Source organism: Diceros bicornis, chromosome 3 (assembly GCF_020826845.1).
Source record: "Diceros bicornis minor isolate mBicDic1 chromosome 3, mDicBic1.mat.cur, whole genome shotgun sequence".
Taxonomy (NCBI): Eukaryota; Metazoa; Chordata; class Mammalia; order Perissodactyla; family Rhinocerotidae; genus Diceros; species Diceros bicornis.
The window spans coordinates 53373604-53399736 of NC_080742.1; the positions used below are offsets into that span (position 1 = coordinate 53373604).

Here is a 26133-nt window from a genome sequence, read left to right on the forward strand (position 1 = left end):
TAGTGGTGCAGAAATCAGTCATTAAAGATGAAAAAAAAAAGATCGATTCAGTAGTCTTAACAGAATGGCCATAAATTCGCATCTTCCCTCATGAACTATTGCTCTCTCTGTTTAAAACACTTAAAAGCACTAGGCATCTCCTCTGCCTGAGCAGATGCAGCGTATATGCTATAAAACCTAGCAGAGGCTCCAGCAGGATGCAGCACTGTTAGCTGTATTATATTTTATTACTGCTATCGGCTCTCTCGCAGCCAGGCTTTCATTTAAAGAAAAAGAAGTTACATTTCCAAGATATTAGATACTACATCTTTAAAATAAAGGCATCAGTAGTACAAAGTTGATTTAAAAAGAGGCCCAAATTTATCTTGCATGGTAAATTTCATTTCCAACGCCCCTGGTGATAATGATTCCAAAAGTGTTCTTGTCAATATCGATAATGAGAAATGGGATGTTTAGTCAACCATGGTGTGGGTGTAACTGGTACCCCCAAGCCCAGAGCTCTGAACATTATAAAGTGCAACCTTATTGCAGGGCAGGCATCCAATTTTTAAAACATTGTATAGATTGGAGACAGATGAGCGTCTCTGAATTATTCTTGGCCTTTTCTTATGAAATGCCTAAAATATAATTTCAAATGGAAATTAATTTAACTGATGCAAAAACAAATGGGCCTAGAACTCATCTGAAAGCTTGAATTTAATCTAAGGGGCACTGATAAAAAGTACAGATTACCTTGGGGGTAACCATTTATGCTTTTCAAGAACAAAAACGGGTTATATTAGGCTGTTAACGTAAATTGGAGTTTCACTTATGACTTGTAAATCAATTAAGTTCTTCTCATCAGTTAGCAAAGATAATTTACTGAACACTGTTCTTGCAATATCCATTGCTAGTCAAGCGATCCTTGATATCTATGTTTTCATTAATTCAAGAAATATTTATTAACACCGAGTAGGTACCATGCACTTTCTTAAGTTTCAAAAGTATCTGCACTGGTAAACAAAGCAGACACAGTCTCTGACTTATGAAGTTTATGGTCTAGGTGGGAGCAGAGACATATTAAAAGTCACTGAAAATCAATGAAGAATTATAATTAGGAAGCTGAGATGGTAAACTCCAAGACACCATGAAACACATCTATTTTGCTGATCATTGTATTGTCACCAACTGGAAATTTGTAAATGGATTATTATGCAAATGACCTAACTTGCCAAACCAGTTTTCTGCTCTGAAATGGGAGTACACAGAGCCTGATATGTATTAGGTGCTTAATCGATTTTTGATGATCGATTGATTGATTGAATAAGTGATGATAAGTACTACTAGGGAAAAGTACAGGATGCATTGAGAGCACTCTAAAAAAGGCCGTTACCTGGTGTGGATGCCCAGATAAGGTGGTGAGGATGACTTATGTTCAAGGCTCTGTGGCAGGAAGGAAGATGGCGCTTCCAGGACTCTGGAAGAAAGTCACTGTGGTACGTGAATGGAGCCCAGGGCCGGGAGCTGAGGAGGCAGTGATGCAAGGCCTTGGAGTCATGTCAGTTCTCTCACAGGGAGATGGGCTTACTCATCTTTCCTGAGATGGAGCACTGGCTGTTTTGCATTGGCTGTTTCACTAGCTTTTTAGGACAGGGTGGCAGCTAGGCGCAAGGCAGAGGATAAGCTATAGATGCTAAGACAAAATTCTCTTCCTGGACACCCAAATGTAGATGTCACCAAAGGCGGAGAACAGTTCTTTCAAGGAGACTCTAGATCTTTAGCAGAGGTTCTCCTTTGAACCTAGGAAAGCTTTGAAATGGAAAATACATATTTTAATTGAATTCTGCTGATATTTTGGTGCCTTTTCTCAGGCCAAATATTTCTACTTCTTTGTCTCAAATTCCTCATTTGTTAAAAGGGGAAATGTTGTATTTCCCATGCAACTTCAGGAGCTTGGTGGTGAGACGGTGCAGAACATGAGCTTCTTCAAAAAAGGAGAGGGGTAATGTGATGTCTTTAAAAATATGGGCCAGATAGCTTTCTTGTTCTCCCAATTATTACTTCTGTTGGATTTTTGTCATTGTTTTCAAGAAAAACAAGATTCTGAGGACTGATCTCTGGGGAACTAGTTTGGTTCCATTTTGAGGAAATATTTTCGCGAGTCCTTTCTGAGAAATAATGTGAAGTCATTTTGAAATTCTGTAAAATTGTGGGTGAGAGGAGTCCATTTGCCTCCATAGAACGGTTTGGAAATCTAAAACTGATGGTTTTTTAAAGAAATATCTTATATATGCAGGGGATTTTGAGCATTTTTATATTTGTTAGATTGTAGTGTTTTTTTTGTTTTTTTTTTAAAGATTTTATTTATTCATTTTTTTCCCCCCAAAGCCCCAGTAGATAGTTGTATGTCATAGGTTCACATCCTTCTAGTTGCTGTACGTGGGACTCGGCCTCGGGTTGGTCGGAGAAGTGGTGCCTTGGGGCGTGCCCGGGATCCGAACCCGGGCCGCCAGCATCAGAGCGCGCGCACTTAACCGCTAAGCCACGGAGCCGGCCCAGATTGTAGTTTTTTAATTAAAGCTAAGGATTGGTGTTCTCTAAGATCCCAGTCTTAAGCCATAGTTTCTTGATTGAAGTATAGTGATTGATCTGTTGTTTAATCAGTTTTTCAGAATAATAATAATCATATAACAAAAACAATAACAACTAATTTTATTGAGTATATTCAATATATTTAGTATGTAGTAACTCATTTAATCCATGAGGTAAATATCTCTATCATCTTCATTTTACAGATGAAGAAACTGAGGCACAAAGAGGCCAAGTAACTTGCCCAAGGTCACACAGCTAGTAAGTGGCAGAGCTGGGATTCCAAGCTAGGGAGACAGTCTTCTGAGCCCATGTCTTTACTACCCCATTTTACAATGTAATTATTACCTATGGAAGAAATGAACTATATTGTCTTTCCTTTCACATTCTACTTGATTATCCTGACAATTTGCTTTCTTTACAAAAACAGAAATTTTTAAATGCCCACTAGGAGAAGAAAGAGTAAATAAGCATTTCTCATTACACACTGCCTTCTCTTAAGATTTAAGAGTTTGTATTACCCTCTTTAGCTCTTCAGTCTCACATCCCAGATAAAAACTACTTTGCCAAGTTAGGCCACAAAACTTCATTTAAGAAGGTCCAAAGGGAGCACACATTTCTTTCATAAGCAAGTACAAAGATAGTGGGCAATGTGCTTTCTCTAGTCTGGGCGTGGAATGATGCTACATTTAAATGACAAAGAAGTGTGGGCCCCATGGAATGTATCAAGTTCTTTTTTAGCATCTTCTCTCACTTTTCAGGGACACTTTTTGTGTGTGTGTGTGAAGAAGACCGGCCCTGAGCTAACATCTGCCAATCCACTTCTGTTTTTACGGAGGAAGACTGGCCCTGGGCTAACATCCATGCCCATCTTCCTCCACTTTATATGGGACGCTGCCACAGCATGGCTTGACAAGCGGTGCGTCAGTGCGCGCCCGGGATCCCAACCGGCGAACCCCGGGCCGCCGCAGCGGAGTGAGTGCACTTAACTGCTTGCGCCACCTGGCCGGCCCCGAGAGACACTTTCTATTTGGAGTTTATTCACGTTTCAAATGAAGTCTTGACGTTAAGAAGTGCAGTACTGGCTCAATTTCATTTACTATAGACACTGACCACCTACTGTGTGCCATGTGCTGGGTTAAGCACTGTGGATACATCAGTGAGCAGTGAAGAACACCCTTATTGTAACAGAATGTGTAATCTCCCTAGATTAAGAACATCTCATTTTCATTTCAAGCCCTAGAATCTGAATTTTAGAGTTTCAAGGGATTTCAAAATGGCCTATAATCCTATCCATTCATTAGACAGATGACGAAATACAGAGCCCAAAAGTTAAGATGGTCTCTTCCTTGAAGTCAGAAACTCGAATAGCAGTGGCACCTGGGTCTCCTGCTGCCTGCTAGCTCTGCTTTCCATTTTTTTGCTTTAAAGCATTTTTTATTCAACCACCATCCGCACCCCACACATACACCAAGTCCTTTTTTTGTTATTTTTTATTCCCTCAAGATTTCTTAGATATGGTCTGATTTCAATGCTCACATTGATCTTCCAATTCTCTAACCTTATTTTTTCATCATTTGCATCTTCCCTTTTCCTGACCGCATACCTGGCAGATCTGTCAGTCCTGAGAGTTTAATAGGCAATCTCGGGGTGCCATGGATCTTTTGAAGACCTGGAAAAGGAAAGCAGTCTGCGGTCGCCCTCCTGACACCTTCCAAACAAGAGCGCTGGCTCTTAGCTCCTTAAAGATGGTTGGGCTTGTCCAAGGGCAAGGAAGACCAGCAGACACAGCCCTAGCTTTTTAGACACCCCTAGACTGGAAAACATTCTTTAGGGGAAAAAATGAGGACATGAAATCGCTTACTGCAGTGCCTATCATTCTGTTAAGGACAGTGAAAGCACGGTCTGTCATCCTTGACATTTTAATTGAAAGAAAAGCTTACACAGATTTCAGCCGTAAGCAGTATGTTTATACAAGCGTATAAAGAGGAATAATCTGTCAGGTTGGAAAACTCTTAATGCTACGGGACTCAGTTTAGTAATTGAACAATCCAACACGAGCTCACACATCTTACCTTGTTCCATGCCTCAATAATTTTTAGTAGAAATACTTTACCTAGAGGCATATGGTTATTAAAAAGGAGGCTCGGCTTGCTCAAAGTCTGGAATTATTAGCTCATGGCAACAAGCCTGCACTGGAGAAAGACTGTTGGGTCTTTGTTTTCACAACTTTACTGCAATTTGCCATCTTATTTTCAGAGTCTAACTGATGTGTTGTTTGGGAAGTTGTGTTTTGTTTTTTTTTTAAAGGAAGAAAACATAATTTCACACGGATGAGTGACTTCTCATGTTAGCAGTATTGCAGAATTTTACTGCTTCATGGAAAGTCTGGGGAGCAGTGTGAATATCAAAGGAAATGGACTGTGAATTTATTTTAGTATAAAAAATCAATAATAACTTAGTTATAGGAGCCATCAAGGTGTGATGGGGGAAGCCCTATTTTGCAAGTTGAGTATGTGTCTTGCTTCTTTTTCATGACCCATACGACCTTGGGCAAAGTTAAATGTTTCTGAGTTCAGCTCACTCCTGAGTAAAATGGGAATAATATGACCTACCTACCACATTGCATTGTTTCAAGTCACATGAACGTGAAAATACTTTGAAATAATGAAGCCGTGTACAAGGGCAATATAAAAAGTTTTATGCACGTGCAATGTATTAAATGGTAATTATTTCTATATAGACAAAGGGAATTAGACAATTAATGAAGTTATTCTGATGCCCACTCTTGCTTCTATAATCTGAATGTTCTGGACAAATGATTGTTTCTTGGGCCAAGCTACGTAATTACCTCAGTGTAGTCCTTTGCATACCCAGTGATGGGTAGGCACAGATTTTTATGCACAAAAAAAGCATAAATTTTGTGCTTTTAAAAGCACAAGCCAGAAGCCTAGAAAACAGCATTGGTTTTGTAGGTAGGGAAATTACTTACAGAATCTGTGTAAAACAATAATTCTAAATTATTCAGAATCTAAACATACAGGGTTCTCAAATAACTATTTTCCCCTCCAAGTATACATTGCTAATTGGTCTGATTGGCATCATTAGGTAATTATTATTAAAATCCCAAGGGAACCCGGTACCCTGAAGGATTTTCTTAATTAATGAGGGAATACTTGATATGTTAAAATCTAGTAGATGTGTGCACAGTGGGGAAATAACTGACCTAATAAGAACATTGAGTTAAATGAAACTTACCATTCCCCAGATATTCTATAAAACTGGGAGTTTTCCGTAGTATGGGGAAGAATGAAAACTTGATTTAAATTTAATTACTTTTGCATCTCCATTCGCATCACCATTAAGTTGCTTAATTGATTTATTTTTTAAAAAGAATCCATCAATAAAAACTGATAACCAAGATTGTTATTAACATGTCATATTGGAAACAAAATGTAAATGATGATAATATGTTGCCATTTGTTTATAAGGATAGTATTACAAATCAACACAATAAAATGTTTTTAGTTGTCTTTCCTATAGCAGTTTTTGCTTGTCCCTAACTATCTATACTTAAAGCATTCCCCCTGGTGACTAGGGTAACAGACATATGGTAGAAGGCTGTAGGTATGTATATATGTATAGATGATATATCTGTATGTATACATGTATGTATGTACATCTATCTATCTGGATGGATATTTGGATATATAGATGAAAGATTAGCTCTCTATAAGGAGGCTCTCAATGAATCTTTCTCATTATGAAATTGGGGAGTTAAGACTTTTAATTTTCTACTTAGAGGAACTAACCATTATTAAACAAGATATTCTTTGATACATAGCTGTTTTCTTTTCAGTAAATGTCCCAAACAAAATATTAAGACTGGAGAATATAAAAACAAACATTGTCTGTTGACTGGGCCACATTCTATACCTATCTGACTCCTATCTCTGAATAAGACTTTAAGACCCAGTGAAGTTACAACCTACTATAAAATTTTGGAGCAATTGAAACCAGCAGTTTCCTATAATTCTAAAAGCTGAAGGGCCTTCAAACGCCCTACTAATCCTTATTGTTAATCCATACACCAGAGGTCCCCAGGGCACATGTCAAGAAATACCCATTGTACTTCATTTGCTTTTCTGAAAACACTCATTTCATTGTTACAAGCTACTTTCATTAGCCTGTCTCATAGACGCATTCTATTAATAAAACTGGGTGTAATTTGTGTATATCTACATAAACTCTGTGTAAAGGTTTTATATTCTTTTATATTTTCATACCTACAACTTCCTAAACATATAAATATTGACTAATTTATGACTAATCCTTCCGTGATGTGTGACTGTGATAGCTAGCTGTATTTCCAAAGAAGCTGTCAGGCAAAAAGAGTGGAAAACTTAATCTTCTTTGGAATTATAACAGCAATGCGAAGAAGAACATGTTGGCGTTCTTTCTCCCATTCCAGTCTCCCACTTCTCCATGAGTCACCCATGGGAGGCAAATGGTTCCAAAAAGAGCCTCCTCCTGCTACTCCGCTGGGGCTCCGGACGGGGCTGTCCTTCCCTGAAGCACAGGAAGGCGTTGGCCTGCACAGAAGGTCTCTGTCTGCAGTCATGACCCAGCACGTAGCATGAGGGAATCTTTTTTTTTTTTAAGAAAATGCATTAATTCTGGAAGCACTAGTTTCTTTCATGGCATTCTGGATAAGACGATTTAGCATGGAAGACTCAGAGGTCCCGAGGGGTATTTGTTTATTTGTTTCACTTTATTTGTTTGTTGTGAAGTCTTTAATTTAATGGTTTAACATTTATACAGCTCCCCAGAGCAAAAGCATCAGCAGATTGAGAATTTAGCCGAGGAGGTCACTTGATTGCCATTTTTAATAAACACAAATAATTCCCTTTTCCCCTCAGCCCCGCATTCCCTAGCTCATTAAATCAATTTAAGGCCCTTAAAAAATTTTTCTGGCAAATTGAAGCAAAAGCTCAAACTGTGTACTCCCCCGAGGAATGCTTACCCAAGTCCTGCAGGTCAGGCCAAAATCAGTTTCTGTCAAACAGCCTAACACCTCGAGTTATTATGAAATGAAGGATTGGTGACTGGGGGCTGGGCTCTGGACTTGCCCGAGAAAGGCCGGCTACAGTGCCACGAACCTCAGTCCGGCTGCTTTGGTTTGTGTCCTGGCTTTGTTTTTTTTCCACTCACAGTGAAGAACTATGAAAAAGTTGAAACGGATTTCTGTTGGGAATTCATGAATGAAGTTGGCTCTGCAAATCCAGATAGTGCAAGTGTATCCAGGGCAAAGCTAGGAGGGCTTCCAGGCAGAGGTGTGGGAAAGTATGGATAAAACAAACGTACACAGATCTCAGGCTCTAAGATCCTCCAGAGGGCAGAGACTTCCAAGTAAGCACAGGATTTCCCCCTGCAAGTCCCTTTCCTAAAGATGCAGGGGTTGTAGGAGATTTACTGGCTTGCTGTCTATTGAACATTAGTTAGGAACAGAGGTTTCCAGAACAGAGGTCAGGAAATGAAGTGGAATTTGATGTATTAACTAGGAAGCAGCAAAGGAAGCCAGGCTTGTGTTTTATTTGTTATTATTTCCCTAATATCCTCAATTAGGCGGCTCCCATCAGAGGATCTGATCTGCTGCTCATGTAATGGTGTTGTACCCGCTGGTTCTGGACACAGGGAAACAGGCAGTGAATCCCCTGCCCGTGGCATCAGGAATAATGTTTACTTTTTTCCTTTGTTCCCAGGCCTGTCCCAGGCTCTCTATCTTCTCTGCTACATCTCCACAACAGACAGAGACAGCCCATGCCAGCCTCCATGCCTGGGACCCTGCCCAACCCTACCATGCCGGGATCTTCCGCCGTCTTGATGCCAGTAAGTGCTACTCACTTCCGCCGAGGCTTGCCCTTTTGCAAGAGGAAAGGAAAATCTGAGATCGGAGCTTACTGGAAAGAAAGTGGCTTCTTTTGGTTGGAGAGTTGAGCTGTGTGCCAGTTTTCTGAGAGCACCCGGTTGTCTATCCCTAGGCATCTTGCTGGCTCTCTGGTCCCTCAGTGCTTCCCTAGTGAGGCCTGGTCCCATCTTCCTGCTGGTGACAAGTGGGCTCGCCACACCCAGGGAACGGAATTCGTTCAGGGACATGTGTTATATGGCTACTCCAAAGTCTATAGCTTGGGCTGTATACAGAGTATCCTTAAATTGCCAGTGAGCGGTCTAGCCAGGACTCAGAGTAATAATTATAACATAACAGTAATAACAACTGTACATAATAGCTGCCGACACATATTTGTGCACATCATGTTCTGTTAATCATGCTAGCGACGTTTACTGAGTGCTTCTCATGTGCTAGTCACTCTCTAAGCACTTCATTAATACATGGAACAATCCTCTGAGGTAGGTACTGTTACTGTCTCCATTTTTTGCATGAGGAAAGTAAGGCAAGTAACTTGCTTGGCTGAGAAGCATGGCAGCTGAGTTTTGAACCCCGGAATTCTGGCTCCAGAACCCACTCTCTCAACCACTACATGATACATACATTCTCTCTTTTAACTCTCACAACAGACCTATGAGGTATGCACTGTTATTACCCTCATTTTACAGATGAGGAAACTGAGGCACAAGAGGCTGAGTAACTTGGCTAAGGTCACAGAGCTAGTAGGTGATGGAGTCCAGGGAGTCCGAATCCTGAGTCTACACTCATAATCATGGTACTATACTGCCCCTCTCTGAAAACAACAGATTAGCATAGAAGGGAGATACAGACTATTCCAGAGCAAACCTTGCTCTCCTTGCACAGGATTCCCTCCCTGTACTTCGTGAACATGGCTAGTGTTATTATTCATGGGGCCAGAAGAGTTCTCGAAAGCCCTAGAGGCGATAGGACCAGTCAATCAAAACTCTCCTGCAACAGTATCAACAATGCCTGGTAGAGCATTTTAGCATTTTAAGGAATTGCCTACGTTTTGTTATTATTTCATTTTTGTTATTTCACTTTGTTCCCACAGCAGTCCTGTGGGAATTTGATAGCAGTAATTATTGATACACTCATTTTATAGATGAAAAGCTGAAGAATTAGGAAGATGAAGGGAGTTGTCTAATGTCACACAGCTTGTGAGTGAAGAGCTGTGAGTAGAACCCACATCTCAACACACTGAGCAGCTTGGATTATCCCAGGTTGAGCAATTTTCTCATTTATCTCAGTTTTGGCAGGGCAATGGAGAAGGGCTTGGTGGCCCTAGGTTAGAGAAACGGACCTGCCTGCTGTAAGTATCAGGTAGTCCAGGCTAAAGACAGTCTTTGCGTAGTTGGGCCAGAAGGACAAATGAGCTGGCTGACTTTACCTGCTTTGCTCACTGCAGACATCTTTAGATGAAGGAAAATAGCACCATCGATGCCATTATCCCAGGTTTTACTCAACCCAATTTATTGCATGAAGACTTCCACCACGTGCTGTCTTCATTTAGGCTCTAACTTCTTCTTGTCCAAAAGTAGTTTCCTTTCAGAAATTCTATGCATTGTCCAGAAAAATACCACTGCAGTGACTTTTTTTCTGTTTGACTAAACTGTGTACTATTCCCAGGGGCAAAGGTGGGCCACTTGAAATGAAAGGGCCCGGAAAAAGGTGCCTGGCACCGATTTCCACCACATCACTTCATCGTACAACCTGTTCCTGCTTCAGAGTAGAAGCAAAGGATCAGCTGCATGGTCAAGAGCCAGTGTGGATGACAAGTCGGGATGCCACCCCCATAGGAGTTCCCAAACCCGTGTCAGTGATGCATACAGCTGCCATGACAGTAGTGTCAGTCTAGAGCAGTGATTCTAACGAGAGGCGATTTTGTCCCCCAGGGGATATTTGGCAATATCTGGAGACACTGTGGTTGCCACAAGTTGCAGGGTGGGGAGTGCTACTGGCATCTAGTGGGTAGAGGCCAAGGATGCTGTTAAACATTCTATAATGTACAGGACAGCCCCCACAACAAAGAATTATTTTGCACAAATTGTCACTAGTGCTGAGGTTGAGAAACTGTGGTCTAGAGTGACACTAATGTAACTAATGAAAATTAATATAAGATCTCTGAAAAGCATATCCTAAGATTTCTAGACCCTAGAAATCTGGCCCTTTTCTTCCTTATTGTCAAGTCACCAGCTCCTGTATTATAACTTTGGTATTTCAAACATGGTCTTCCTCTAGAGTGCCTGCCCCGGGAAACCATGATTCCTTGGGTATAAAAGATAAGTCCATGTCTGTAGGTGAGGGTGAGATTCTTAAGTGAATTGTAGTACACGCTGTCAGGCCATACATTTCACAAAGTTTTAAGTCTGAAACAAAATGATGTATTTGTTCATTCATTCATTTAACAAACTTTTGTTGAGCACCTTCTATGGGCCAAGTCCTGGGATAGATGTGAAGAACAAGGCAGGTATTGCCTTCGAAGAGTTCACTGGGTTGTGATTTACTATCTTGAAAGTCAAAAGCTTTTAATTTGCCACTATGAACACCTATTTATAGTTACAAAAGCCCAATGAACTGCAGACACTTTAGCTCCTGTTTTCCGATTTGTTTCAAGGGAAAAGAAACTCAAAAAAAGGTGAGCTCCTTTACCTGGAAGTTTTACTTAATGGTGCTAAATATTGTGTAGTATTCAGCAAGGCCACTCACATCTTCTGACCTCTTAATTCTAGTCAGCTTAATTCTAGTCAACTCATCAAAGCTGCTCTCATGCTGTAAAGTCTTAGTACAAAGGGTGTGGGTTAGTACAAAACACCAAATAGTAGTTTTGAAGAGGCTCTCGCTGACCCCCTATAATCATTTAGACAGAAAAATGCGACTTTTTTTAGATAGAGAAATCAGCCTGTTTTCATCATTCTGTTTAATTTGTGAGTCACGGGGTAGAAATATTCATAGGCTGTAACTTTTCCGAAAAGTGGGAAGCATGGCCGACTCTGGATCCAGAGGCCAAAAACAGGCTACTCTCCCTTCTTTGTAGTGGACGATGGCTGGTAGCTTGGAAAACCCCAGACAATCATTTGTACATCTGAATGATCCTCCTTCGGAAAACTGAAAGCAAAAGCTCATTTGGACTTGATTTCCTTCTAGGAGAAGGTCACCAATTGGAATAAAGTGTCAAATGCTCTTCCAACTCGCCTATCCCCCAGCCTCTGGAAGGGAGTTATAAGTAATAAGCATTTTTAGAGCAATCTTTATGACTTGACAACTAGAGTACACAAATGTACTTAAGGACACTGAACTGTACACTTAAAAGTGGTTAAAACGGTCAATTTTATGTTATGTATATTTTACCATAGTTAAAAAACAGAGTTTAAAAGACTTAGAGTACCTAGGCTCCCTGGAGATTTAGGGGGTATGTGGGAGTGACACTTTTATCTTACTGAATTGGTAAGGCCTCAGGTTTTGCGGGAGTGCTCTAGAACATGTAGAAAATTCTCCTTCATTAAATATCTCTTTTGAAACAGTTTCACACATCCATTCACTGCTAGATTACTGATAAGCTAATTTAGGCCAAGATAAGGCTGACGGTGCTTTGCTGTGACAGGTAATGTCCACCAGTCATCCATTAAGAGGATTTTAGCGAGCACCTCTGCTAACCCACACGTTGATGTCATAATCCTACCCCCGTGGACACAGCAGGGGTTGCTGTGATAGAATCTCAACAATGGACGGGACCTGAAAGGGTCATTCAGTTCAACTCTCACTCTCAACTTGTCTGTGAGGTTTCCGTCCTCCACTCTTTGAAGAGCCCCAGTGATAAGGACTCTGTATTTTCTGGGCTAACTTTGAGCAGAACCTGGTTTCCTAAAATTTCCGACCATTGTTTCCATTTCCATCCTTTGGAAAAAGTTTTGCATTGAAGAATCTATATTTCCCCCTGAGAAAAGTCTAATTATTTTCTGTGTGATTTTAGTATTACATGTGCTTGCTTTACGCCAGTTCTTTGAAAAGTGCTAATTTTCTACTAAACAGAAAATATCCATCAGACACACCCCTCCCTGACTCAAATAGAGATTTTGCTGTATTTACTTTTTAACAGGGACACCCTGGAGACAAAAATGCCAGAACTCAGTGCAGGTGTTTGGAAGATGTTAATTCTAGCCTTGATGGCAGGCCAGCGTGACAATGTGGGAGCAGTCGGTCGTGTGTCATACAATACCCTCAGCTGCTTTCTTCATCTACTCAAAGGCCTAGCCCCAGCGTGAGGCCCAAAACTGTTGTCGTGTAGAGTCATGACCAGGTTCACAGGGCAGGGATGTGCCAGGGGCAGCAGCTCAAATACCTGTGCTGGATCATTTGGATTGTGTTTATGAGTTCAAGTGATGGGAAGACCCACCATATTTGAGAGCTTTACTTTTTTAATTAATTTTATTTTTTCTCATTACTAAAATAATTCACCTTTCTGCATAAAATTTAGAGAGGGGGAAAAAAAAAGCCCAAGATAACCATAACAGTTATAAAAATAAGCATGGTCACTGGTAGTTGGTGTGTTTATGAAAGTGGAAATATTCGATACTTTTGTTTAGAAATGATCTTCCATGACAACATGGCTCTTTTTGGTGTAGGGCATCTTCTGTAGAAGGCGCAGCTTTGGATGATTCTTTGATGTGCTTGAGTTCAAGGCTCAGGAGTGCATAGTTTACCCTTCCCCAAACCACACACTTTCTCTGGAGTTATTCAAAGAAATTCCAAAGGAACCATTTGAAAGAGAAATGCAGCTTTGTCTGTGACCTAGACCGCCTTTCTCAGACTTTTGATTCTGGTGCTTTCCTTTCTCTTAGATGGAGAGACAGATGTCAGTGAACTCCACCCTCCTGGGAATGCAAGGTCCGAATCTCAGCAACCCCTGTGCTTCTGCCCAAGTCCAGCCAATGCATTCAGAAGCCAAAATGGTAAATAACAGTTATAATCATCCTTTTGTTATTTGGTGACTTCTTCTTTTGATTTCTATTCTGACATCCGAATTTCAGTTAAGTCAGGTAGACGGCTCTGTCTTTGTTTTGGTGAATAGGTCTTTCCGTGGAAAGGCAGTAGAGGGCTTGGTTCTCTCTTTGAGGATATTTGTTACCGAACCATGGTGTCAGGTGATCATGTAACAAGCATCGGATCAGATGTGGCCTTAGTAAAAGGGACATTTAAAAGTTTGGGGAGATCCATAGGAGCTGAGGTGGGATACACCCAAGTCTGTGTATATTTGCTCATAAAATGAAATTAACAAAAATAACCCAGAGTTTCTCCCTTATTCAAGGTGATCACAGTTTCAATGCCACTCTTTTTGTCCCCATATCCATTGAAACAGACATGTGACTTTTTGCACATACTGTTATGGAAATATTTTCCATTTTTTGTTATAGTTGTCAGATGTGACATTGATTTGAAAGGATCAGAGCCTTGTTTTCTTGCAGAGTAACTCTCACTGAAATACATGATTTCAGGTGACAACCTTCAGTGACTTTTAACATATGAGATTTATGTGCAGTCAGGTCAGTCTTTCCAATCACAGTGATAGATTCATTCATTTATATTCTACTGAACAGTAATAAAAGCAACACATGTATGTCTTTGCAATATAAAGTAAATTTGCTGGTTATATTTAGTAGAGTTATTTGAAGTAGGTCATTCGATTTTTGTGTAAATTCTGACACCGCAATTAGTAAAGTATCGGATGACAACGAAATACAGTGCAGCAATGTTTTTAGTGTCTGATATTGGATAAGGATAGCTTTTGCTACAAGTTGGAGATTTATTTGGTTTCCTGACTGATAGTGTTAGGAACCATGTCTGACGGCTGGTATGAGAATGTTATTGACAGTTCTGAAAATGTCATCAAAACCCAGTGACTTCGTTTTCAATGGCAGCAAGTTTTTTTTTAACGCCTGCTTTACTCACTTTCTCTTGGAAACTTCACTCATTTGACTTGCAGCTTCTTGACCCAAGGAGGTGACTGAACTCCTAGTGTTGGCTACCTTGGGCAAATAAAATCTGTGGTCAAGAGAGTTCTCTTTGCTGTGCCACAGTCCCTGTGACATGCCAAATGGCACCGACATCTTCAGCAAAGCTCGTTAAATCTTTTTGGAATTGGCAAATATTTTTTCAACTCAAGCCCTGCAGAGCCAAACCAAATACTTGCTGGCAGAGTAAAGCTCAAACTGGCATCTGTTTTGGAGACCAGAGTAATGCCATTTACTCTTTTTTTTTTAAGAAAAATAAAAAATGAACTGTGAAGGTACTTAAGAAAAAAACAAAATTAAGTTATTCATGTGTATGAATAAATGTTCTGGGTCTGAGCATCAGATGCTACTCCCTCAGCTGGATTATTTCTGAGTCATCTTGTTTTGTTCAGGGTCTGTATCTCTTTTGAGGGACCTCCCAGACAAACTTTAGATGGATTCTGAAACACAATTCCAAACTAAATTTCCCTGCCAATTGATTTTCACTGGATTTTATGTCACCACTTGACTCAGAAGTGTCCTACCCCATTTCTTGCTGACAAAGAAGGAAAATGCTTCCAAAGGGAGTACAGGTTTATAATTATTTATGTGTATGAAGTAAAAACATATGCTATGGCAAATTAGTAGTGAATAATATCAGCTGGAGACAAAAGAGGATTGGTCTGTGCTTATAAAATAGTGTTAACCCCACGAATGTTTGTCGAGTTAAATTTACTGAGCAAGCACACTACTCTGCTGATTCATGTTCTAAGTGAATGAATATTTCCAGATCCATGATGTCTGGGCTAATGAACTCTATCCTGGAGTTTGGGCTTAGGGAGCACAGCTATTCTACCCATAACCCTGTTATTGCCAATACATTAATTCAAAGGGAAAAACGGTAGTATTGGCCACCTATATTTTGAAAGACTAGCGTTTACTTAGTAGCTTGGAAAAGTGTTAAGTAAGTGACTTTTAATACGTTACTGAGCATCTCTAATCTTCTTCTGCTTGCTTTATTCACTGGAGAAACCAGTTATTGCCATCTAATAACTGTACAGTATTTTCTAGCAGCTTTGGGCTGCTCAGATGAAAAGTTTTTATGAAATACAAAGTAGTGAAGAAAAAAAAATCTTCCGTGATTTTAATGTCAGCCAGAGCCTCCCCAGGTTTCTCTGAACTATGGGCTTTGTTGTTCTATGCCTAATTTTCTTCCTGTGTAAGACTGGAATGGATTCCAGATTTCAACTAAGACTCTTGTTTCACAGTTTTCAAGGACTTTTCCAAAGGTCACACATGGGCTATTGTGATGAATGCACTCTGTGGGGTGTGTTCTCAGAGCACACGGGAACCCAGAGAGCTGCCAGGGAGGTGTGGCTCACACCACAACCCTGCAGACCTATTCTCCTGGGGACAGCGATGTCAGAGCGTCCATTTCACCCTGCCTATTGGCCACTGACAAAAGCCATCATCCTGAATCTCTGGTGAAACTCAGAGGTACTGGAGGTGGCCAAAGCGTAAGACAGGATTGCTTTAAGTGTACAGCTTTGTTAGAAGCTGTCTGAGAGTGACTGCTCAGTAGAATACATCCATTTTCCTTGCCCCAAATCGGTCATTTCTATCGTGGGAGAAAGAAAGCCAGGTGTCCCCAATAAGCTCTATGGTGCATTAGTCCAGGACATCCTAAATCAAGAAGCACACGTGCTCTTTTGATTTAATGTACATTAGTATCAAGTAGTGCACTTCAATGTACTGTAGTTACATCCATCCAAGTTGGTTTTATCATAATTCTTGCAAATTATAATTTAGTTTTATGGATTCTTTTTCTGAAGAATTAAGCCAACAAACATATGGCTTCACAATTACACAAGTGGACATGTACCTACTGGATTTTGTTTCAGGGGTCAGAGCAGACTCAAAACCATTTGAGACTTGCATCTTTTTAACCACTCAAAACAACAGGTTCTTCCTCCCAAATTTCTGGGATCAGTGGGTGTCTTTCATGAAAATGGGGACTACCAGAAAGGAAATTCACTGAATACCTGGTAGACTTTTTTAACATTCAAAGCAGGGAAAGGGAGGGAAAGAGGGAGATGAGCAGGGAGAAATGAAAAAAGGGAGGAAGGAGACAGAATGGGTAGGGGAAGTGCAAACCAGACCGGGACACATTTCCAGCTTCCTCTGGGTACGAGTGATTCTGTAGTGATGTGGCTGTGGTGTCCTCAGTGTTATGTAGATCTGCATTCATTTCTTCTTGTGAGAATTAAACCAATTCAATTTAGCTCTGAAAGAGGTTTTCCTTTTCCTTCCTTTTTTTTTTTTTTTTAAGAAATCAATAATAGTATTGGAAGCTAAATAAAGGGTGAGGGAAACTTGTCCATATACCTGTCTTGTGTCTCATTAATGAGGAGGTGATTAATACCATATTGAAACTAACTAAAATGAAGGATGGCGTATAAACAACTATTTGGAGAGGGCTCTGGCAACCCTGCTCAGATTTCACCTTAAGTTTGGACAGGGTTAGTGAAGCCTAGGAGTATTGATGCAAGGGAGAAGGTATGTACAGCTGTGAACTGATTTCGTCCTCAGAACAACACCGTGACATTTGGGGGCTATTGTCCCCATTTTATGAGGCATCTGAGGCTCCAAGATGTTAAAAAACTGGCCCAATGACACATCATTTAGCAAAGACTAAAGTCTCAGACTCCAATGACAAAGCTTTTTCATCACAACATTGATCCTTTAGATAAAAATAGCACACAGATCAAATCAGATTCTTTTTAGGTTAATTAACATTCACATATAAATGGGAGACAAGGGGGCCGGCCCCATGGCTTAGCGGTTAAGTGTGCGCGCTCCGCTGCTGGCGGCCCGGGTTCGGATCCTGGGCGCGCACCGACGCACCGCTTCTCCAGCCATGCTGAGGCCGCGTCCCACATACAGCAACTAGAAGGATGTGCAACTATGACATACAACTATCTACCAGGGCTTTGGGGGAAAAATAAATTAATTAAAAAAAAAAATTCTAAAAAAAAAAAAAATGGGAGACAAGGATGGCAAGGATGGTTTAGACCTCCAGAAAACCTGGAAAAGATGTGAAGTAATTGGTAGTGTGGAATTTCCCCCTTGGTTTAACTACAGCTTTGTGGCCTCACTGACTGGTCCAGCTTCACTGTCTCTTTATCCAAACATATTTTTATCTTGACATTTCTTATTTTACATGTGTGTCTCCCCCACTTGATTGATTGGAAGCTCCTTGAAGATAATCCTTGCATTGTGTAAGCTCCGTATACTGAAAAAGGTCCCATGAATGAGAACTGAATTTAACTGACTTGAGTTGAATTAAAATTATGAGAAGGAACCAAACTCTAGCCATGGAAATGGGGGTGGGATGGAGTGGGTAGGGGGCAAGGGTGGGGCTGAGAAGGGGAGGATAAAAGTAGACAAACCTAAGCTAAGTAATCAGCTTGTAAAGAGTAACTGACTACATTTGATTCCTTTGAAAGATATCTAGAAACAATACCCATCATATTTTTTCCTTGAGAGGAAAGCAATATGTCTGTTCCTTAGAAAACAAAACCTGGAATATCATTTCCCTCCTAGGAAGTCAGAGCAATCAATACTACATGCTGTTTCTTCCATTTTGATGGACTGGTTGTGCTGCATTTTGGTCATCGACTGTCAATACTTCATCCACAGTTAGGTTTGCAGTTTATTGAAAGGATACATAAATGCATGCATTAATGAATGAATGAAAGAAACCAAAATGATTGGAGAGTCAAGGCCTCTTAGAGATGGAGGGTACGTATGGTCATGAGCCAAATAACAAGGTTTTGGTCAACAACAGACCATGTATACCGTGGTGGTCCCATAAGATTAGTACCATATAGCCTAGGTGTGTAGTAGGCTATACCATCTAGGTTTATGTAAGTACACTCTATGATGTTCGCACGACAACATCATCTAACGAGGCATTTCTCAGAACGGATCCCCGTCCTTAAGCAACACATGACTGTACTTAGTGAAGACCTTGTCCAAATTCCTCATTTCAAAAGTGAGGACACGAAGCCTGTAAAGACTTAGGGAGATCAAGCCATCATTTAAACACAAAGCTGGGCCCCCAACTCGGGCCTTCATGCTTCTAGCCAGAATTATGCTTTCTCCATCAGCTCTGCTGATAAATTACTACCAGTGCTTCTTCTCTTGGCTCCTGGTTTCCTCCTGGCAGATTGGCAGATGAGGACTGGGGTGGCAGAGTGAGCAATCCATGGTTAAATCTGCACTTTGTTTTGAATGTCAACCTGGGTGTGTTTGTGTTTGCCTTTCCCCTCCCTAATTATCGAGCCGGATCACTGTTTGCCTACGGTGCCCCTTGGCCACCCACTGTCCAACAGATAAATCACAGAGAAGCCTGTCTCCATATGGAGTTGCCTGGAAAGTTTATACACGTGAAAAGACAGTCTCCAGGTAACATCTCTCTGGCACTCTTGAGAAATGCAGTTCTTCGATTTGCCTATTTGCTTTAATCATCCCCAGCTTCGCTTCCTAAATGTCCAGGAATAAAAAAGTGGTGAATCAATAGACTCTCTGCTTCTCAGAAACTTTGTGGCAAGACAGGAAATGCTGTTGACTTGAGAGAAGCTCTCATTAACTTTTGAATCGTGCCAGCAACCGTGTGTCCCTGTAGCCAGTGATCAAAATACGATGATGGACTGAACCAAGGTGCCCACTTTTTCAGAATCTTCCTCCCTCATCGCTGTGAAAAACCACTATCCAATATGCAGATCAATAGGAATTATATAAGATTCCATGACAATAGCAACAAAAATCTACACTCTCACTAGTATGTATGATGGATCTCATTTTAAAGGCAATTTCCATTCTTAAAACACTATGGTAGAAAATAGTAATTGTTAACATTAATTAAGCACTTGTGTATGTGGTGGCAGAAACTATGTTAAGTATCTTGCAATATATTATCTCATTTAATTCTTGCAACAATCCAATGAGGGAGGTACTATTCTTAATCTCATTTCACAAATGAATGAACTGAGAGGTTGGGTAATTTGTGAAGAAGAACATACAAGCTGGTAAAATGTGGTGCTGGGATGTGAACCTAGGCATTGAGTCCTTGGTGCTGGCTCTAAACCATAATGTTTTGCCAGCAATGGGGTTGATCATCCTATGAGTTTATATTAGTAAAGCACTTTCCGAATTGCAAAGTGCTTCCATATACATTGTCTCATTGGAGCCTCATAGCAACCCCATGAGCTCAACAGGGAAGTATTACTATCCTCATTTTATAGACACAGAGAGGTTAAGTGACTTTTCCAGCATCATCCAGTGGCATAACCAGGCCCTGAGCCCAAGACCTGTTTCTACTATATCATGCTGTTGCTGGTATCCCCATGGTAATTTATTCTGAACAAAAGCAAGCTTTCATAAAAATAAAACTCACGGATATAAAGTAAGATGAGGCTTAAATTAATAGCTCAGGCCCAATCACCTACTAGCTTATGCCTATTAGAGTCTCTGGTCCTCATCAACTAAACACTGGAGAGCAGGCTGGTCGGTATCTCTGTCTGGCCAAGACAGTGCTGAATTTGAGCTTAGCTGTTATTATTAAAGAACTAAAAGCAGCAACACTTCTCTAAGAGCTAACAAAAGCCCCAGCTCCTTTCTGTTGGCTGAAAGTATACTCTTTTGTATGCCATTGCCACTTTGCCCATTTAAACCGTAGAAAGTTTAATTTAGGAATATATCATGCCATTTTTTCTAAAATGTAAGTGATTAGATTATGAGATCGTTGATAAGAGCTAGCAACCATTTCTTTATATTTCTACGGAACAGAATAAATTCCTACAGAATTTACATTCCATGTGCTGATCAGCACCCCAAATACAGAGGAGTATACATTTCATTATATTTGTTTTGAAAACAAGAATTTGAGAGATTATCAATTGCCTATGAATCACCAAATTCCAAAGCAGGAAAGGAGCTCAGGGATTATTTTAGCAAAATCCTTTCCTTTGAGAAACAAAGACCTGAAGTTAATAACTTGTCTAAGGTCACATAGCTAATTAGTGGAAGAAGGGGAGTTGGAACCCAGGTTCTGAGTTTTCAAGTTTATAGTACTTCTATCTCCATATGCTAGCGGGGAATTGACAGAGAAAGCCATCTGGTGGTTGCTGTGATAGTGAACTTTTTAAGGGGAGGTGTTTCCTGGAGCATTTTCTGCAGAGTTTTGATTAGCGAGGCAAAGTGCCTGGGTAGAAGAGGGTCAATCAGCTTTTCCCTTTTACGTCAACTTGGAATTGAAGCTAACTATCAGATTGCCCAAAGGGTGGGTCCAATTCTCTGTAATTCTTCCTGAGACTTGGGGGTCTTGACATGATGAGACCTCTAAGCTATTCTTATTCATCACCTAGACTGTGGATACATGCTGGGTATTTTATCTCTTGGCACCTGGTCCAAACTGTCTTGATTTTGCCTGCCACCCAGCAAAACTAAACTTCCCATGTCTCATCGCTCTTTTCTTTGGGGCTGCATGGGTCTTACTTGGGCTTTGGGAGATCTGTATTGTGCTGCTGTGGAGTGGTGACTGAGCTCGCTGCTCACACAACGCAAAGGGGTATTGAAATGCCCCTTCTGTTGAATCTCTTTTCTTGGCTCTCCCTCATCCACCCTCACCAGCGGCTCCTCATACACACATTCAGACGTTCTCCTAGGACTCATTGTCTTCCTAGTTTAATTTCTTTCTCTTTCTACCAGTATCCACCCTGTTTTGGTAACCATGGCAATAGGTGAAATACAATCCCAATATTTGCTCGCTGCCTCTGTCATCCAGCCCAGCACGCGCATTGTCGGCTCTTGTTTTTCTGTTTGTTTAACGTTCCCAAGCCTGAAGTCAGATGCATTTGGGCAAGGACACCGCACATGGTCTGGTTTCGGAACACCCCCTCTCAGACAGTTTTCAGGCACGTCTTCTTTGTGTATCTGTGTATGTGTGCACGCGTGTGTGCTGCTGTCTGCTTTGGAACATTGTGCAAATAAGTTCAGCTTGTGTCAGTATAGCTAGGAAAAAAAAAAAAGGACATTTTACAAATCTTGTTGCAGGGAAGTTCTGCTTTGCAGAGATATATTTCAGTCTTTTTCTTGGAATTTATGTAGCTTACACTTTCCAGGATTTTTGCCAGCACAACTAATAACGAAAGTTTGCTTTGCACTTGGGGATGATGGCTCTGCCTTGATTTGGTTTTTTTATGTGGCAAGTACAGAAGATCTGTCAGAAAATTCGTGCCTCGAGGGGGATGGAAGGTGGGCCATCGGGGCGGACAGAGGAGGTAAAGTGTTCCTAAAGGTATGGGATTTTTCTGTTCTTAAAAAATAAAAGGGAGAGATCAATCTTCAAGTCCAAAACTAACAAAGAATATATTTTCTCTGTTGGTTTCTTTTTAAAATTGTCTTTTTATCCCCTGTTGGCTTGAAAAGCTAGCTGAATAGTACTATATGAGGGGTGTATTCACCTTCTTATGAATAAGATGGATGATTAGGTTGTCAGAATAGTTAAGTCCCAAACAATAAAAATACACATTTTATTATTAATACAATATAAAGTATTTTTTATTTTGAAACGGTATTTGTAGTCACCAGAACGGAAGATGTGTTTAAGGAGGACGAGATTTTCATCCAACTGCGGCCTTGGGTTCTAGAGATTAGAAGTGCAACCAGAGAGGCTAGGCAGTCCCCTGATGTCAGCAGTGACCAAGATCCAAGTGGAGGAGAATGAGCACACCTGGGTAGAATTTCAGAGTTGGCAGCTGTTTCACCTGCACCTTTTCCTGGAATATCCTTCTCCCCTTTGGCACCTCCACATGCAAATGCACCCGTGTTTGCATGGTACTCCCTCAGTCCAGTGCTGTGTCCCTGCCAGCCTCTTCTGCTCCACTCAGCGCTGCACGCCATGGTTGCTCTGCGAAAGCCTCTCCCGTGTAGGAGCCTGACGTTTTCCTGAGGGCTTCTTGCTCTCTCTTGCAGCCTTGCCTAGCCTATCCTATTTCCTTTGCCTCTGCAAACTCCACTCCTCCCTTTTTTTCAAGACACAGCTCAAATGCACCTTTCCTGTGAAGTCTTCTCAACTTCCTCAGTTAGACAGGAGCCACACCTTCCGCTGGGGCAGACTGTGTTTGGATCTTGTTTATCTCTTCCTTTTAGAGCTTTATTATGTGTCATTGTCTGTGCACCTGCCTCACCGCCAGCCTGTGAACCCCTTGAGAACAGAGGCCAATTTGGTTCAGCTCCATGTCCTTGGGTTGGCATCTCTCCTGCATTTTCTAGGTGCCCGGTAAATGCTGTTGATCGAATGAAGGAAGGAAAGTCTGGTAAACTAATTTAGATGGAGATGTTACTGTGACTTACTATGTCACCCCACATTGTGGGCTTTTTTTTTTTTCTTAAGTTCCAGGGATAAGATCGGACTTAACTCAGATGATTGATTCACCAATGGTAGAATTTCAGGACCTGTGACAAGCGGGTGGGAAAGAGAGATTTGAGCAGGTGAGAATCTTGCCCACAACTTCCCAAATCCCTGCATCAGTACCTGGGGGCTCTGCCAGCCACAGCCAAATGTAGCTCTGCAGAGAAACCATGCACGAGACCTCTGGCCCGCGGTGTGGCACCAGCTGAAGGTAATATGGCCTTCAATATGAAGGTATGGCCAACAATATGAAGTTGTTTTGATACTTCAGTACTGAAATCCCCTTGGTTGCAGGCCCAAGACTATAGTACTTTTTTTAAATACATAAGTGAGAGATCTGGATGAGGATTCATGGATTCCAATGTAGTTTTGGTCAAAAATTAATATATAGTGGCAAACTTTGGGGGATATGTTAAAATGAAAATATTCTTTTTCTTTTTTCTCTGTTCATATATACAATATATCAAAATTAAGTTCATACTGAATATACAGTTTATATCCTACTTTTAAAAAATTTCACATGATATTATGAGCATTTTGCCATATCACTATCTTTTGAAAACATTTTAATAATTGTATAATTTATCCCATGAGTATCACATAAAAAATTTGACCGTTCCCTTATTTCTATTTCTGGATATTTAGATTTTCTCTACTAGAAATAACACTTTGATTATAAAAATAAATCAAACAGAAAAACTGATCTGAAATTATTTACTTATGTCTCTGATTATTTCCTTAGGATAGATTCCCAGAATTAGGATTACCAGGTAAAAGAGAATAAACATTTTAAAGACTTTGTATATATACTGCCAAATTTCTTAAAATTTATACTAATTTTTACTCCTGCCTGTAATATAGGAGGATATCCATCTTACAGCCTTTGCAGAAGTATTAAGCATTATCATCTTTAAGAAAATATTTGCTAATTTTTGTTTGCATTTCTTACATTAGGGATAATGTCGCACATCTTTTTCTTTATTAGTTGGCCATTTGATTTTCTTCTTTGATACATTTCTGTACTTTAAGGCAATTTTTCTTAGTTGGGGCTATATTGGAATCCAGGGAACAAGTGATGGAGCAGGGCGTCCTCCCTCTACTGCATTTTTCAAATTCTTATTAATTAGCTGGTTTTACTACCTTACTTCACTGATTATACATTTGTTTCTAAGACTAAATGCATACCTTAAAATATATTTAGTAGCTTTTTGGTGTTTGTTTTGTTTTGCTTACATGACTGTTTTGCTTGGAAGAACAGTGTTTTGAGGGTTTAAAAAAAATGCCCTTAAGCTTTCTGATTTTATAGTTATTCAACTTATCTATTGCAAAAATATTGGCCTCCCTAGGGACATCAATGTGGCCCTTCCACATTTTCTGTGTTTATCTAACCAAGCCTTTGTTTATTTAAATCTATACCAGAGTATCTTAAATAAACGGAAGATACGTTTGTGTCTTTCACAATTACCCAAGGGAGGATTATATGGATCCTGCTTTTATCCCATTTATGAGAAATCAACCTCTGACCATTTTTATTTCACCCATCACTTTGTAAGTATATGGATTTATGTTGATTAAACTTTATCATCATTACTGGATGGTTAAATGTTGCTGAATCCATTCTCAAGCAAGAAACTGAAACAGAAAATATAGAACAGCTTAAGTCCCATGGGGTGGTATTAATGGAATATTATTTTTTAAGGTTGAGTGAGTCTTCTGTTAACTAGACTGTAACCTCCTTACTAGTGCCTAGGCTCCCTGAGGGGAGGGAGCTGATACTTAGCATATAATTGGCACAAAATATCCTTTTGTCAAATGAATAAATATAAGTAATTAATTATATAATAATATCAAACGCGTGTTGAGTGCTGATCATGAGGTGTGTTACCATGCGATTTCCCTGTAATGAAGATTCAGTGAGGAACTGCATATAAAGCACCTAGACTAGGCATTTACATGTCTTATCTTATTTAATCCTCGTATCTATCCTATGAGGTAGGTATCCCTGTTTTTACAGGCAAATGAACTGATGTACAGAGGACAGTGCCCAAGGTCACTCAGCCAGCAAATGGCAGACTGAGGATTTGAACCCAGCTCTAGGATCTGACCCTTCCATGCTGGATCTTTGCTTTGGTGACCTGAAAACAGCATGGTGACTGGATTCTAATGGGGTGGAAGCATGGAAGCAGTGACAATTAATTGGCAAATATTTATTATTAGTGTCAGCTATGTACTAGGCCTCCTTTTTTTTTTTTTTTTTAACAGTAGGCCCCTGACTTTCCTGAGGGTTTTGCTTCACGTTATTGCGAATCCTCAAACCTGCATGTAGCGCGTCATTTCCCTGCACCCAGGGCAACAAGCAGAGAACAAAACAAAACACAATTGCAACCCTGACCCTGGATGGAGGGCCGGACTGACTGTCGTATTCCTGCCCAGAGCTGTGTAGCAAATGCAGTTCAAATCTGCACCCCAGCAGAAGTTCAAATTACTATAGGTCATGGAATTTGAGGGTTATTTTTTAATACTTGAAATCTTGAATGTTAAATTGGAAAATGCCAAGTCTCTGTCTTTAACAATAATGTTAATAATGACTGCTAGCTCATATTTTAAGATATACAGAACATTTTCACATAGACCATCATGCTAGCCTCTTATGGGAGCCATAGCTCTCAAGTGGAATTAAGAATAAGGTGTGTTTTGTTTTGTTTTGTTTTGCTTTTGTGAGGAAGATCAGCCCTGAGCTAATATCCATGCCAATCCTCCTCTTTTTGCTGAGGAAGACTGGCCCTGAGCCAACGTCTGTGCCCATCTTCCTCCACTTTATGTGGGACGCCACCTCAGCATGGCCTGACAAGCGGTGCGTCGGTGCGCGCCCTGGACCCGAACCCCGGGCCGCCAGTAGCGGAGCGTGCACACTTAAGCGCTACGCCACGGGGCCGGCCCCTGTTTTGTTTTCTCTCTTTGAGAAGCAGAATGAAGCATTGGTTGAAAACAAAGACCCGGGAATCAGACTGCCTAACTTCAAATCTTAGCTGCATGAGCTGGCTGCTTAACCTCTCTGTTCCTCATTTCCTCATCTATAAAATGGGGATAATGGTAGGGCCTCTCTTGTAGAGTTATTTTGAGGATTAAAGGAG

General features: G+C 40.6%; 1 protein-coding gene across 2 annotated transcripts in view; it reads left to right on the forward strand.

Moving 5' to 3' along the window:
• Window positions 1–26133, forward strand: part of CREB5 (cAMP responsive element binding protein 5) — a 390112-nt gene that overhangs the window by 281258 nt on the left and 82721 nt on the right. For both annotated transcript variants that reach the window (XM_058527570.1, XM_058527577.1), the window contains exons 6-7: window positions 8331–8457; window positions 13375–13485. In XM_058527570.1, coding sequence (XP_058383553.1) covers window positions 8331–8457; window positions 13375–13485 — 238 coding nt within the window. The remainder of the gene's footprint in view (window positions 1–8330; window positions 8458–13374; window positions 13486–26133) is intronic.